Here is a 17,220-nt window from a genome sequence, read left to right as displayed (position 1 = left end):
GTCTTTTATACATCAGCATGTTGTGTATGTACATGAATATTTGTTTAATAACTACGATTCGTGGAAAGGGACTACATGCCAGTTAAAAAAACTAACACAGCGTGATTCCTATCAGTAGTGTGGCGTATGAAAATGCCCTGTAACTAAAATTACTCGAATATGTTCACATTTTAATTCATTCTCTTAAATTATTTACTACTCATCCATATTGTATCACGAACCTGTATAACTTACCATGCATGAATGAATGAATTTATAATATGAAATATTAATACATCAAATGCTGTAGAAAAACGTAAATAAGAGATAATAAATAAATAAACATGGTTTGCCAGATGCGCTGCCCAGAGCGGTCTGCTCCATTTGCAACGCTACTGATTTCCATGAAATTGAAAAGTGTGGACCGTAAACACATGCATGCGTACGTGAAAAAATGCAGCAATCTTAGAAGCAAACTGAAATATTCATGTGCATAATTCTTAACTTTTAAGAAATATTTCTAGTATTTAGATTACAATCAACTTCATCAACATGGCGACGTACGAGTATAGTGCCTATGGACAGGTAGTTTTATGCAGAAGGGAGTTATTTCCTATCCTCAGTGGGACTCCATCAAAAAATATCAATTTCAATCTGAAGGCCAACCGTAAGATGCATAAAACCGCCTATCTTTAGTGGGAGACAAAACCCAATATTCGAGTTATCACATTGAAGGTTGTGAGTTGCATGTTTACCTGATTTGGAGTGTTCCACGCCTTCCCATTCATAATACGAAGTGGAGAGACGGTGGCAATGCTGACTAAGATGTGAAGAGATCGATTAGCACTTCTAGAGAAAAATGTTCTTGTGTTGCATCCTGTGGTGGTGCTGTCCTGGTGGTATTTGAAACCAAAGGCGAGGTCTGAAGTTCAAGGATTCTTCTTTTTCTGCAACAGAACTGAATAGCGAAAAGAAAAACTTTTAACATACTGACGTACTAGATAAGTTTTATAATATAATTATTTATACTATATTTTCAGGATATATTACGTCTGTATGATATTCAGATAAGTAGTAATTTACTTTTTTCGTTAGATTTGAAACCACGACGACGCGTTCAGCGTGTTTGGCGGGAGTGAGGGAACTTGCAAACACACGTGTATTCGACCCTGTTTCAGAAGGAGAAGTGACTACTTTCGTGCCTCTTCCTCACCTCACCAGTAGTGGTACATACACAGACTTCATCTAGTAAGTGTTCGGTTGTAGGTTTTTCACGCCTGTTCTTACCACATCGATTGATTCTCTCATTGATTGAGTGCAGCATTCGATATAATCTGCAATTTACCTTACAGAGGAGCAGGACCCAGCCCCCTTCTCTCTACCTCCACACACTTTGGGTTTGATTGAAACAACTGATTAATAGAAACCCCATTTTACCTGAAGTCCACTTCAGGTTAATAAAATCGTGTTGCTAGGTTCCACATCCATTAGCCAATATTGGATATTGTAGTGAGTGTTGACGTAACGAACACGGGATAGTAAATGCTCGCACGGAAGACTTTGGAGTGGTACTTATCATTTTGACAAATAGAAACTCTGTAAATATACAAGCTATCTTTTCACTTCTGCATTAACAGTAAAAAAACGTTTACGTTTAAGCTGATACTGTTATACATATGTGATGCTATTCGCTTCTATTTTAGATGAATATCAATATTGTACGTTGTCAAAACGACACGTCATGATCTAACGCTCGATCACAATGTTACCAGAGGATATATGCCGTAGTAAACTATAATTTCAATTGTTTAGAATTTACAACGAACTTACACCAGGTATTCTCATACAATATATCATTTTTGTCTCATAATTTTGAGTACAACTGTTTAAAAAAATCAAATTTTATGACGTATCTGATGAAGATCTGAGGCGGCCACAGGCGTACCAGTGAATCCACTGCAACTTTTCATATCTGCACCTTCTGATGACGTCATTGTGCAAGGTTCGTACACAGAGGTGATATTTGCACCGCCTAGTTGCATGACGCGGGAAATTTTCAAGGTCACTCGAACGCGCGTGTGTGTATGATTCACCCCGGTCTTGGATTACGTGCTGGACACGGGAATGACAGCTATTAACCCCCCGGATGAGAGCTCTGTGGGTAAATGCTGACCTTACACACATTCAGTCGCGCGCGCGCACACATACACACACGTACACACGACTCGGTGGCGCGGTTGGTAGTCTCCGACTGTCACCACGGCGGTCCGAGTTCGAATCCTGCCCAGGGCTGAAATAATTTCAGTATCGCTACGCTTCGAGTCGTTACTCCAATTTTCGTGGGCGGGAAGTTGTGTGTGAGTGTGCGTGTAAGGTCACAGCATTACCCATAAATCGATCATACGAGCTCCGAGCTCTCTTCCGGGAGGGAAATAGCTGTCGATCACGTGTCCAACACGTGATCCAAAGACCAAGGTGAATCACCTAGGGAATCATACACACACACACACAAACTCTTTACCAACCAGAGTTTAGAGTGCCGGCTCGCAGTAAAGCGATGTGTGTGTGATTCACAATTGTTTTGGATCAAGTGTTAGACACGTGATCGACAACTATTCCCCTTTGGATGAGAGCTCAGAGCTCATGTATGCCCGATCTATGAGTAATACTGTGTGTGTGTGTGTGTATTTACCTAGTTGTATTTTACGGGAAGGGGAGCTATGCTCGTGGTGTCCCGTTTTCGTATCTCATTTTATCTAAACTATTTTTAAATTCATGTATTGTTTTTGCACACACCACTTTCTCATCTAACTTGTTCCAACTGTCTATTACTCTGTGAGGAAAGCTGTTCTTTTTCACATCTCTTCTATAGCTGTCTTTTTTTATTTTCTTTCCATGTCCTCTTGTATTTCTGTCATCCCATTTTATCAGATTCTCTCTATCAGTAATTTTGTGTGTGTATGTGTGTGTGTGTGCGCGTGTGTGTATGTATGTGTGTGTGTGAGCGTGTGTTATTCCTGGATGGAAGCCCTGAACGACGCCCGGCCGGCAATGAATGAATCAGAGCCAAGGCCATAATGTCGTGACGACGCGTTTCTTGTACGCCCCAGTGAACGAAAAATAAATTTTCCATTTCTGAAAAAAAAAATGCAAAACTAAGACAAGAATAGGTTAGATTTCAAATATAAATAAATATGAGCAAGTAAGAATGTAACATTTGAATGAATAAAAATAAAATTGAGAAATAGGTGTACGTTGAACGACATATTCCTTTCCAAGAAACAAGATGGGCTTGGATGTAGGCGCGTTCGATTCATCGTGAAATTATATCCAGATTAAAATTACCCAACTTAATCTACAGAACTTAATCTGACCAAATTCCCACGCAACCATCACTGGAAAAAATGTATGTGTGTGTGTGCAGTGATCACATTTTGCAAAATGTTCCCTAGAAAAAAATAGATGTTGTGAATGATCATCGTTATGCGTATGTTTACCCGTTTGTGTTTATATAATTGTAATATACAGGAAAGGAGCTAAACTCGTGAGTTCCTGTGTGTGTGCGTGCATCTGTTTATGTGTGCCCGTCGGTGTGATTCACCATGGTCTTGGATCACGTGTTGGACTCGTGATCGACATCTATTACTCTCCCGGAAGAGAGCTCATATATGACCGATCTATGGGTAATGCTGTGACCTTACACGCACACACACACCCAACTCCCCGCTCACGAGAATTAGAGTAACGACTCGCAGCGCAGCGATACTGAAATTATTTCACCCTTGGGCGGACCGCTACCACTGCGCGTGTGTATTTCCAGGCGATTAAATAATGTGACGGTAGGGAAGTTTAAATATGTATCCATTAAACTTTACCTAGGTATTACGTCGTAGAAAATAGATTCCATTGATACAACGATATTTTTTTGCAGATTGACAAGTGTGATGGAAGACCCAGAATGAGTGATGACAAATTCAAATCAGGTACGTGTGTCACGCGAACGACAAAGTCGAGGGGCAAATGTCGCTCGATAACAAACCGTCAAGGTCATTTCCCGCCAAATACAGACATTTTGTTGACTTTTTTTTCGCTTCGAGGGAATAGAGACACCAGGAACTATCACTGTTGAATCAATATGAATGAGTGTAGATAAATAAACGAACAAATTAATAAGTTAACAAACCTATCACTCTTTCATTATTCTAGTTGTTCGTATAGCGAATCGTTAACATGAGAAACTCACTGTATTCTATCAGGTCACACTAACTCATCTCTTGGATTAGATATAAACTGTATAAAGATTAAGCAGTTGGTGTGCCATCAGGAGAACTTTTGATTGTTACTGAAAACGCAGGAAAATTGTATGGTTATCGTTGTCAATAAGATATAAAACAGTATATGAAATTGAAAATATGAAATATTCGTACATAATTAAAGATAAATGTACAAAATGCAAAATATAAATTATAAACTATGAAATATAAACTCCATGAACTATGTTGTCTGATATGAAATATTATTGACCGCGCAAGGTTCCTTCGACGACTGCGTGAGCGCATGCGTCGTTCACCTTCACGCTCATCCGGGAGGTGGTAAGAAATTCGATGTGATCCGGACTCAGGCAGAATGGTCACCACTCAAAAAGTAGAATTATCATGAGATGATATTTATCCATGAAGGTCAGATGTCATTTGCCCTGCACAAGTTCAGTACGAGGTTTTGTGTGTATACACGTTCGTTGGTACCGCTTACTTGTGTTTATGTAATTTAATATATTCTGTGATATTAGTTATAATAGCAAGCTATGCTATATAAAATAAAATAAAAATAATTCCCCTATTTTCTTAGGACTCCTTTGAAACTGCTAAGTGCCTAGGAAATTAAAGTAAACAGCGACACTACTACGGAGGAAATATTAGAAATACCACATTTCTTGTTGAACGATCAAGGAAGTGGAAAAGGATCTGGCTAACTTCCACTTGGTAATTCCTTAATCCGAAGACTTCCGTGCGTTGGAAGAATGCCAATAAAAGGTCCGAATTTGTTAAATCTACGGACTAAAACAAATACATTCGCTTTTATTAAATTTCTAAAGGAGCACGTCGACAGGAGACCTTTTGGTCCATAACTAGGTCGGATGTCTCTATTCATTAATCAACTAATTTTATTTTGTTTAATTTCACTACTCTATATAACATTTTATCTTTCCGATGTTTTAATCTTTTCGTATTCAGAAGAAACTGAGAGAGGAGTGGGAGGGAGTAAAGGATAGAGTAGAACTAGGAGTGGAGGAGGAATGGGGATGGTTCAAGGAGGGAGTCAAAAGGTGTGCAAAGATGGTGTGTGGAACAAGGAGGGCGGGAGGAAAAAGAAGGAAGGGTAGTGAGTGGTGGGATGAGGAAGCAAAGAAATGTGTAGAAGAGAAGAAGCAAGCATTCATAGATTGGCTGCAAATTAGGACGAGGGAATCGTATGAGAGGTACAAAGTAAAGAGAAGGGAAGCTAAGCATAAGATAAAGGAAGCAAAGAGGAGAGCAGATGTGAAATGGGGTAAGAGTATGACAGAAAATTTTGAAAGCAATAAAAAGATGTTTTGGAAGGAAATTAAAAGAGAAAAAGGAGGCGAATCAAGTAGAGAAGAAAATGTAAAAGGTGCAGATGGAGAGATGATAATGGAAGAGAAGGCAGTGAGAGGAAGGTGGGCAGAGTATTTTAGGGAGTTGCTAAATGTGAAGGAGGATAGGGAGGGAAAGGTAGTTGCAGTGGGAAGCGCTAAGAAAATGAGTGATGAGTAAGGAAAATGGAGGAGAAATAGGAAGGATGAAGTGAAAGCAGCTGTTAAGATGATGAGAGCAGGTAAGGCACCTGGTCTGGATGGATGCCATGCAGAATGTCTGAAGAAAGGAGGTACAGTGATGGTGGACTGGCTGGTGAGGTTGTTTAATGTTTGTTTGAGAGAGGACTGGAGGAGTGCCTGTATATTTCCGCTTTACAAGGGAAAGGGGGACAAGTGTGAGTGTATTAGTTGCAGAGGGATCAGCTTGTTGAGTGTAGTTGGGAAGGCTTATGGGAGGGTCTTGATTGAGAGGATTAGGAGAGGAACAGAGGGAGTAATTGGTGAGGAACAGTGTGGGTTTAGGACAGGTAGGGGTTGTGTAGATCAGATCTTTGTGGTAAGACAGATATGTGAGAAAGCCATAGGAAAAGGTAAGGAGGTGATTAAAGGAAATGAAGAAAAGTGGGAGGTGAGCCAGTTGTTATTTGCTGACGACACTGCGCTTGTAGCAGGATCATAGGAGGGATTGAGGAAGTTAGTGACAGAGTTTGAGAAGGTGTGTGAAAGAAGGAAGCTGAAGATAAATGTGGGTAAAAGTAAGGTGATGAGATGTACAAGGGGAGAGAGTGACAGCAGGCTGGAGGTGAGCATTAATGGTGAAAGACTGGAGGAAGTGGGTAGTTTTAAATACTTGGGTGCAAATGTGACAGGAAAGGGAGGAGTGGGGGTGGAGGTAGAATGTAGATTGAGAGAAGCGAGTAAATGCCTTGGTGGATTGAAAAGTGTAATGAGAAATAGACATCTGGGAATGGATGCTAAGAGGTTATATGAAGGAGTGATTGTGCCAACAGCATTGTACGGGGCAGAAACATGGAACATGAGAGAGAAAGAGTGAAGGAGCTTGAATGTGTTTGAGATGAGTTGTCTGAGAAGTATGATAGGGGTTACTAGGCTAGATAGAGTGAGAAATGAGGAGGTGAGGAGGAGAATAGGTGTGGAAAGGGAACTGGGATATAGGGTTGATGAAAGGGTATTAGGATGGTTTGGACACATGGAAAGAATGAGTGAAGAAAGATTAGTAAAAGAAATGTGGAAGGCAGAGGTGGAAGGAGTGAATATGAGGGGGCGTCCTAGGATGAGATGGATGGATGGGGTGAAAGGGGCATTACAAAAGAGAGGAATATCTGTAGAGGAAGGACGGGAGAGGACAGAAGATAGAGGTGAATGGAGAGGGGTTGTGTATAGATGATACTGTGATGCATGAAGGGGAGTGGGTGGGGGATGGGGGGTGAGGAAGTATGTATGAGAAAAATATATATATATATAAGCAACCCGAAGGAATTTCTCCTCGTCTTCCCCTTTTCTGCATGAGGGGACGTCGCCGAAGTTATGAAGCGGCCTTGCTGTGGATGTGCTGTGTCTTGCGATACTGCTTCCGACCCAGGGCAGTGGACAGGATGCAGGGATGACCCGTCATCCAGGAGGTGCCAAGATAAGAGGGAGGGAGGAGGGTGGAGGGGAGTGGAATATATAGGAAATGGAATGGGTGGGAGTGGTTTCTGTGCCTTTTTCTTTTTGGTTACCCCCCAGGTAGGAGGAAAAAGCCTTTTGGTATATGTATGTATGTATTTTGTCATATTATTTTATATTATTTCATTTTGCGTTTTGCTCATATATGGGTTCCGGTCAAGGGAGTATTAATTAAGTATCTCACATGCATTCAAGGAATTACTATCCTTCAGCCTCCCACCCTTTCCTTTTAGTTTTGTTTCACTCGGCACCAACACATCCATGTCACCCCAGACTTCGACAGGGTGACAATTCTTCACGTGGGCTATCCTAGGGTGACAATTCTTCACGTGGGCTATCCTAGGGTGACAATTCTTCACGTGGGCTATCCTAGGGTGACAATTCTTCACGTGGGCTATCCTAGGGTGACAATACTTCATGTGGGCCATCCTGGGTTTACAATTCTTCGGTTGTATAAGTTGATGAAAATAAGCATAACCCTAATGCAACCTAATCTTTATTCCTCTGTTGATATTTGGCGTACTGGGGTGACAATTCTTCAGGTGGGATCTCATGGGGTGACGATTCTTCATGTGGGCGTTCTGGGGTGACAATTCTACATCTTTCTTCTCACAAACTCACCTCCAATCTCTTCCCTTTCACCATATCCACATATTTATTAAATCAATTAATCAGTTTTCGTTGGAGCTCTACTCCTAGATCCCTTTATGTGTTGACTAAGAGAAAAGTACAATGGGACTCCCTAGTCCCTTCATTCCATCCCATTTAGTTACTTTCTATGTCACACATAGGCACACTGTAGTGGCATTCTTCTCCCCACTGCAATGGGATCAGAGAAGGAAGAGATAGTCGCTGTTTCTATACGGTTATTTTGTGTGGTATAGGTGGTAGGTTGTAAACATAATAACCTACCACCATTACCAAACAGAAACATACACACTCAGGTTACTAAAGAATCCCTTCAAGAGACAACCAAACTTTACACCCAAAAACAACTCCCTGATACAAACCCTATAGACAAAACCCTCCCACATGGGCATGCCTGTATTCAGGACACCATCCAGCACAGTACCGACATAGAATAGGCCTGACCATGGATACAAACTGTCTCGGATGCAATCACAACACAAACACCACATATTACGACACCCCACACTAACAATCTCCAAACAACACGATATCTCTTCTCTAAGTGATTTATAGTCCCACCTAGAGGCTGTTGACAGGGGCTGAATTTATAAAAGATCCTAACCCCTAAGTCTAGACATAAATCTTCAAAATGGCGGAGATTTTACCTAAATCAGCTGTCCATAATGTCAAGGTTATGTCTAGACATAAGCATTTAGGTCGCCGACATAGGGATTTAGGTAAAATCTTCGCCATTAGGGTTAGGATCTTTTATAAATTCGGCCCCAGTTTCCTGAAGACTATAGGTCTTCTGCAAGAGATGTTAGGAGCAACAGATTGATTAATCAATAGACAAATAAGGTGTGGCTTTAGGCTAGTGGTTTTTAACCTTTGGGTCATGACCCAAAGTTGGGTCACCAAGCCATTTGAATGGATCACCAAGGATTTGGGGACTTAGTATTTTCCCAATGTTTTATTTCTCATGGATCATTATTATATCAATGTACTACTTGCATTAATAAATATCTCTTCATATGATTTTTGTTTCTGTCACACGTTTTTACAAGCATAAGTATTTTACAATTAAGATAAAAGTTTATGAAGGTAAGGGCCGCCATGGTTGATCTGTACAGGACTTTGGGTCGCAACCGAAAAAGATTAAGACCCATTGCTCTAGGCCATTGGGGTGCCACTGAAAGTGACTATAGTACTGACTACGTCATCAATGACCAGATACTCTGCCTTACAGTGGCTAGTTATGGTCCTTGGGCCCTTCTATAGATTCCTCCCGAGAGAAACTTCCGACTATTATATTGGAATGGGAGTTTCTCGCAGCTCACAGTTGTAGGACAAAAGAATTTGCTTGTTGTCAGCTCTTATGTAAAAAGGGTACAGGAAGTACAGTTGAAAATTATAGAGAAATATCTTGTGCCTGGTCCATACTATGCATCAACTTCTTGGGGTTGTAGCTCTAGATGGAGATTAAGGGGGTTCAGTTTTGAATATGGACAACAATATGATTTTGAGAATATCTTACAGGACCATCACTTGCAGTTACTCATTATTGGTTCCTCCTTACATAAACACCCACAACATTGCATTTTCTTTTCAGCAAAATCTACAGGACCATTGCCAGCTACTGTGGGTTTCCAGTTGGGGGAAATAATTATCATCATCCATCACCTTAATGTCTACTTTGTTGATTGCACAAACCACAAAGTAGCTTTGATAGTAAGAATTATGTAATGAGGACCCATGAAATAATCTTATTGTACAAGTAGCTTTGATCATGCTGTAGGTTCAGATAATTCTCAAGTGCTATATGAGATGTGTGGGAAGGGTTACTAAGTTGGACAGTGAGAAACAAGGTGAGGAGAGGTGTAAAAAAGAGATGGCAGATAGAGCTGATGAAAGAGTATTGGGATGCTTTTGGACACATGGAAAGAGTGAGGAAAGATTAGTAAAAGAGGTGTTAAAGGCAGAGGTGGAGGAAGTGAACTTGCGGGGATGACTGAGGACGAGATGGATGGATGGGGTGAAGGGGGCACTGAGCAAGAGGGGAATGTCTGTTGAACAAAGAAGGGAGTAGGCAGGAAATAGGGATGAGTGGAGAATGTGTATGGATGATACTGTTATGCAAGAAGGATGGGTGCGGGTGGTTATGGGGGTGCTTGTGTGTGAATGATATTTTGGTGCAGCCCAAAGGGATTTCTCCCGGTGTTCTCTTTTTCTGAACGAGAGGACAGAGGGGGGTGCAGGGGTCATTGATTGAGTGAAGCAGCCTTACTGTGGATGTGCTGTGTATTGCTGCACTATGTTTGACCCAGGACAGTTGGTGAACACAGGGATGACCCATAATCCATGAGGAGCAAAGATGTGAGGGGTGGAGGGGAGTGAAATGAGTTAGGTATGTGCTTTTGACTTGACATCTCCCTTGTAAGGGAAGCTCTCGATAGAGATAGTTATATGTACATACAAAATAAAGTGATCTGGAGAGAGAAAATATGTTCCAAATGGAATGGTAATAAAAACAATGACATGATTTGCACAATATTTAATTGTTCAGACAGTAAAGCAGATTACAGAATCTGCACCAATTGCAATTCAGCTAATTTCAAAATAAAATACAAAGAATTTTTCTTCTTTTCATCAAACTTATTCAGTCACGTACTGCGTACAGTCCTGCTTCCCTTTGGAAAGCCTAAATTTTCTGGATTGTTGTTACAAACATTGAAACTTCGTGGAAGTCACATACATTGCATTTCTTTTACACCTTGGATAATCTTGGCACTTGGGACTTGTAATATTGTAGATACAGATCCAAGTTCTTTATTTAATATAAACCACAGCATTTAGCCAACTGCCACAAGTGGTGTTAAATCAGAAAAATCATATCAAAGATGTATTGAAATCCTCTTTTCGATATATAATGATAAACTTACATTAGTTAAAAAACACATCCTTTGGCCTTTGACTTCGCAAAACACTTCATCAGTAAACAAATTCTTTACTAAAGTTATGATGCCCTTGCTTCTCTTCCTGCTTCACGTCATTTCTTGACGAAGTACTTAGACAGGCGAATTGAAAACTATGATACTCTTATCATCAGATACGCTAACTATTTTAGTACTGTCATGGTTATATCTGGCACACCATACCTGAAAATATAAAAAGATATAAATGTATCGATACTATATTTCATTGCTGACAATTCATCTACATTTCTATCCCAGAGTATAAAAGTATTTCTCACATACACAAGACAATAAAATTACCTGATCATGATGATCCTTAAAGGTGTGAACACAATTGCGTTGTGCAAAATCCCACACTTTGACAGTGTGATCAGAAGAGGACGACACAAAATGGTTCTGGTCTGGCGCAAAGTGAACACTCAGTACCCATGACCCGTGTCCTGATAATGTGCCAGCAAGGTTACTGCTTTTCCTGTAATTACAAATAATCACATGTCAGCGGCTTCAGGGAGTTTGAGGAAAGGAACAGGTGGCACTTTTTGTCTCTCCTTATGAGAAAAGTTAAAATATTTTGAATTGGGAGTTGGAAGAGATATTTTGGGCCCAACCCTGAGAAAGTCCCATGGATTGTGTGTATGTGTGTGCATTAGTATTTTCATATGTATGTATGCATACAAGTAACTCAATTTATGTGGTATATATATTCCTGGAGGTGCCAAGATAAGAGGGAGGGAAGATGGTAGAGGGGAGTGGAGTATTAAGGGATGGAATGGGTGGGAGTGGTTTCTATGCCTTTGTTTTTTGGCTACCTCCCTTGTAAGGGGGAAGAATCATTTGGTATATGTATGTATGGAGGTGCTAAGATGGGAGGGAGGGTGGAGGGGTGTGGAGTGTTTTCGGGGATGAAATGGGTGGGAATGTTTTTGTGCCTTGTCCTTTTTGGCTACCCCCTGGTAAGGGGGAAAAAAGCCTTGGTATATGTATGTATGTATGTATGTATGCATGTATTCCTGGAGACACTGACAATTTTTGTGCAAGATGAAGCTAAATTTCCTTTAAGAATACATGCAAATGTAAAGTGTGGAGGTCATGTTTTCCTAAAACTTTGTAAGACATGGTAAAATAATGTGTAAACAGAGGTTGAAACTATGTGTGGCAGTATGGTGGGAAAGCACAAGGCAGAAATACTACTTCAAGAAAAGCAGCCTGTTTGAACAAAATGCTGGACTTGCCAAGACAGAACAAGGATTGATATCTGGCAATAGCTCCATAAGAATGATCAAGTTGCAAGATTTCATTTGGAGCATATCACATTGTTTTTAATTCATGATGTTAAAAAATTATGTTGCTCAAAATCTGTACAATGAAAAGTTTTGTTAATACACTTTACAAAAGGCTCTTTCCCTTTTATAACGAATAGGGTGGCCGAGTCAAAGTATGCTATCTATATTCCAACAGGATTCTTACAGGCCATAACATCCTTCCATTAATCCACAATCTTCCTCCAACCACTCCCATCTTTTGCACTCTCTCTTCCTTGCTTGACAGACATTCCACATGCATTCAAAGCCCCCTTCACCCCATCTGTGAACGTCATTCTTAAGTCCACCTCTCAAACTCACTCCATCCACTTCTCTTTTCCACAACCTCTTTGATAATCTTTCTTTTGTGTACTTACATACATACATACATACATATACCAAAGGATTCCCCCCCCCTTACAAGGGAGGTAGCCAAAAAACAAAGGCATAAAAACCACTCCCACCCAGTCCATCCCCAACATACTCCACTCCCCTCCACCCTCTTCCCTCCCTATCTTGGCACCTCCTGGATGACGGGCCATCCCTGCATCTTGCCCACTCCCCTGGGTCAGAAGCAGTGTCGCAAGACACAACACATCCACAGCATACTTACACATCATAAATTTTCATGTGGCCATCATCAGCAGCTGTGAGGAGAAGCTGCGAGTCAGGTGAGAAGGCGAGAGATCGGATTGTCATGGCATGACCCTCCAAGGTGTGGACTAATTTACCACTCTCAATGTCAAACACATTAATGAAACCATCGATGGCCCCACTCGCTACATATTTTCCATCTGGACTCTGAAAAATATAAGTATAAAAATATTCTATAAGTACATAATACAACCATTCAATTAAAAAAAAAAAAATCAAAGCAAATGCAAATACTATATGGACTACATAGAAAAAGGAACAGACTTTGATAACTAAAATATTTGCATACAAATAATTCCACATAAAGGCTCACTCAGACTAAAATCAAGAAGCAATATATCCTAAGGCTACAGAAGAAAGACAGGAAAAGAAAAGAAGAGAAAAAGGTCTGGCAACAGACATCAATCAACCAAGACACAATCACCACACAGAACACAACACAAAATTTTGCTTTGCATTATTCTGCACTCACTCTAGACAACTCTATGAAATCTGCACCAAGGGACCCGTAGGGTGAACTGGTGGCTCTAGGGGCCTCATGGAAACCGATTAATTAAGTGGTTCACACTCAAACCAACATTTGGAAAAAGAGAAATTCATACTCACATAAGCAATTGAATACGTAAATCTTCCTCGAGTGTCTAACGTTGTGACGTGTTTCCCTCCATCCACTGAGTAGATATTTATTTTACCAGCATGGTTACCCGAAGCTACATGATTTCCATCTGGAGAAAACATAACAGACCAGGCTTCCACAGGACCACAGTCTATTGTTTGTTTCTGAAAAAATGAAAATAAATTTATTAGATCTAAACAAAGTTTCAGTTAATGTGTGCTACACCAACTCCCTAAACCAAAATAACCCAAATTAATTACTTAACCCTATCCTCTACTATACTTCAATTCTTATCCTAATAACAGCAAACATGACTAGACACACCAATGCATCCTTAGTGGTGTGAATGACTAAAAATGTAATTTTTGCAGGAAAATTAATTTTTCCCTGATACAAACCAGGGCAGTGGGCAAGGTGCAGGGATGACCCGTCATCCACGAGGTGCTCAGATGAGAGGGAGGGTGGGAGGGGTGTGGAGTGTATTTAGGGATGAAATGGGTGGGAGTGTTTTTATGCCTTTCCCTTTTTGGCTACCTCCCTTGAAAGGGGGAAAAAGCCTTGGTATATGTATGTATGTATGTATGTATGTACAAACCTGAGGTACTCCTTCGCGTAAGCCAAAGTTTCTACCGCTAACACTGTGTGTTGTTTGAAAAACACCTCACTCCGTGGGTCTGGTCAACCATTATCCTCAGTAAGGGGCCCTCCTGGGGCAAGGGGGACCCCCCTTCCCCCACAAGCATATTAAACTTTAAAACAATGTTCAATGCATAAGTTAAATACTTCTAGCTAATGAATAACTATCTATCTATATACCGAGTGCTTTTCCCCCTTACAAATGAGGCAGCCAAATCAAAAGACACATACCCACTCCCACCCATCCACCACCCTTTCCTCCTTCTCATCTCAGCTCCTCTTGGATGATGGGTCATCCCAGTCTCCTGCCCACTAATCTGAGTCAGAAGCAATGCAGTGAGCCTAATGATTAACACAAATTTATAAAGCATTCAACTGGGTGTACATACATATACCAAAGGCTTTTTCCCCCTTACAAGGGAGGTAGCCAAAAAACATAGGCATAAAATCTACTCCCACCCATTCCATCCCCACATACTCCACTCCCACTCACCCACCTCCCTCTTATCTTGGCACCTCCTGGATGACGGGTCATCCCCGCATCTCACCCACTGCCCTGGGTCAGAAGCAGTGTCGCAAGACACAGTACATCCACAGCAAGGCGGCTTCATTAAATAGGCAACCCTCCCATTTACTTAAAAAGTAAACTGGGTATAAGCAGCATAAATGTGTAGTCACATCTGCTCTTCCATATCAGCCCTGGGAATCAGTCTTGCTAAGCTCTCAAGATATCTAATTCATCTGACACATTCTCAATAGTAGAATAAGAGTTCCGAATAAGAATTACCTGTTCTCCTGCTTGAAGGTTCCAGAGTCGAATCGTAGAGTCAAGTGACGACGAGGCAGCCAAGGTACCTTCACTATTGACGTCAACAGAAATGACACCTAAGGAATGTCCCTCCAGCATGTGCATAGCACTCATCTCACCACTGTCCCCCCACTGCCAAACACGGACAATGTCATCTAATCCTCCTGTTACGATATAGTTCTGGGGCCTGTTCAATCAGAAAGAATGGGTTAAACTACACTAAACATACCAGGTTATATAACCAGGATGAAAAATCCCAGTATATTAGTGAAGCTTGAAGAATTACACTGTCAAAGAATTCAGATTTAACAATATCAAAAATCCCTAAATTTATATGATATGCATATTTAATAACATTACCCAGACCAATGGAACCCTCCACTACTATATTCTGAACCACATAAACTCTTCATAAAAAAAAAAACTGTCTCAAAAAGATCATCTCCACTTCCCCGAAAACAGTGGTACCATTTATCGACACCATCAGATGCCACTTTATGATTTTGGTGATGAATATTTGAAATTCTGTTACTGTGAAAACCAAAATCATGAAGATTTAAAAGACATATATATATATATATATATAAATATAAGTATCCTTACACATCAGGCAAATTATTTTCTTCTTGTGGATTCTCTTGATTTTCTTGGTTCTCCCCATTTTCTTGATTACTGGCAGGGTCTTTCTCTTTCGGCTCATAGTGTCCCCAGGCACAAGCCCAGATGCCCTCTGAATGACCATTATCTCTTTTGTGCACCAAAGAAAACTGTAAAGAAAATAATTTTATGAATAGCAAATACATGCTACATCAATGACCATTAAGAAAAGAACATACTGCAAATGTTTATAATAACTGATGACAGTCGTACAAACATGTACATGTCATATACCAAAGGCTTTTCCTCCTTACCAGGGGTGTGGTTACACCCACTTCATACACAATTAAAATAAATCTAATCCCCCTCCCATCTCAGCACCTTATGGAAGACTGATCATCCTGGTCCCCCACCACACTGCAGAGCAAGACACACTGACAGCACTTTCAAAATACAACCAGAGCTAGTTTACCAGTACCACTTCAACAACTACGATGCTTTAGGCCACATCATCCTTTCAATAATGAAATTCCAAACTCCAGGTCCACGTCACTTTTAACACGGCTCTTCTAAATGTATACTTGTCAAAGCACTATAAATAAATTATACTTTCTTCCAAAATACATGGAATAAAATCATGCTACTAAGACTAAGTCCCTTCCTTAAAATAATCAGTGATAGTGATAATCATACTGAGAAGTCATTACACTAACCATGTCATTACTTGAATCACAGACAGCAACCTTTCCAAAATATTTCGAAATACTGTCTTACAATGAATGACAGCTTATTTTTCCCATAAATATAATCATAATGACATGTGCACCCTTCGACTCTAACAACCCTTTACAGAATTTGTTTTAATAAAACAAGTAATTTCACGCAGCTAAGGAAATGACGTGCGAAAATACTAGGCCCTCAATAATGGAGTTCCTATTATATGCTCTACCGCTATCTAACCCCTGTGTTGAATAAAATCACCCGGCGTCAGGCAGGACATATGTGAAAAAACACCAGGCTGAGCACTTCGCCAATGACATTGCACGGCCACGCTGTTAGTAATATTAAATATAGGCCGACCTATATATAATTATCTAATACTTCAGCTCTAAACTCCATAACTACCCAACTTAGTGCTGTTGTCACTGTTTACTTACCATTTTTGCCTTGTTACCTAGTCACTAAACAATGAGCAACTTCTCTGCGGTAACGTAAACATAACTTCCCACCATCGCCTGGTTCATATGGAGATGAACGTCGAGAAGCGTGTGCCTTCACAATAGCGCTGCAATATTCCTTTTAATACTTTTTTACCTGTTTATTATTTCCACCCTTCCTTTTTCTAATTATCTTATCTTTTTCTTTTTTCTTTAATTTTTCAGAAATCTTATATGGTCTCTTGCTTGCTTTATCTTATTTTCTCACCGAAGAGTAGATATCCAATATTTTCCTTCTTCCTCTATGTATAATCATAGTTATTGTTTTCTTTCCGTTCCATATGCAATACACCGGTGTGAAAAGTTGGTCATGTTTTCCATAGCATGGTCACAACATGGTGTAGCTTGAGTTTTTACTTCATTTTTTGTTTCTCCAGATTATTCGTTTTTGCTCTATACGTTCATTCTTTGTCTATTGTCATGTAAATATTCATCTTCCTTTATATTTTCTTTCCATTTAGAATACATGATAAAACTTGGCTTTTCTTTTATTTGTTTTATTCC

At 40.2% G+C, this 17,220-nt stretch overlaps 2 protein-coding genes across 4 annotated transcripts in view; both read right to left on the bottom strand.

Moving 5' to 3' along the window:
• LOC143035085 (ninjurin-1-like) overlaps positions 1 to 1,186 on the bottom strand; it is a 115,477-nt gene extending 114,291 nt beyond the window's left edge. For 2 of the 3 annotated variants that reach the window (XM_076201607.1, XM_076201609.1), the window contains exons 1-2: positions 1,063 to 1,186; positions 735 to 937 (exon numbers count right to left, since the gene is read on the bottom strand). In XM_076201607.1, the coding sequence (XP_076057722.1) occupies positions 735 to 763 (29 nt within the window). In that variant the 5' untranslated portion in view covers positions 764 to 937; positions 1,063 to 1,186. The remainder of the gene's footprint in view (positions 1 to 734; positions 938 to 1,062) is intronic. The other variant, XM_076201610.1, reaches the window with a different exon arrangement.
• A 9,562-nt stretch (positions 1,187 to 10,748) lies between these two features.
• LOC143035083 (uncharacterized) lies at positions 10,749 to 16,809 on the bottom strand. Its single transcript, XM_076201601.1, has 7 exons — positions 16,657 to 16,809; positions 15,506 to 15,669; positions 14,882 to 15,089; positions 13,449 to 13,622; positions 12,802 to 12,989; positions 11,188 to 11,359; positions 10,749 to 11,070 (listed from the first exon to the last, which is right to left on the bottom strand). The coding sequence occupies exons 1-7, from the start codon at positions 16,657 to 16,659 to the stop codon at positions 10,981 to 10,983; spliced, it is 999 nt and encodes a 332-aa protein (XP_076057716.1). The 5' UTR covers positions 16,660 to 16,809; the 3' UTR covers positions 10,749 to 10,980.
• Between the last annotated feature and the right edge of the window lie 411 nt (positions 16,810 to 17,220).

Source organism: Oratosquilla oratoria, chromosome 18 (assembly GCF_046742065.1).
Source record: "Oratosquilla oratoria isolate Oo_2021 chromosome 18, ASM4674206v1, whole genome shotgun sequence".
Lineage (NCBI taxonomy): Eukaryota > Metazoa > Arthropoda > Malacostraca > Stomatopoda > Squillidae > Oratosquilla > Oratosquilla oratoria.
This window is presented reverse-complemented; position numbering and strand designations above follow the sequence as displayed.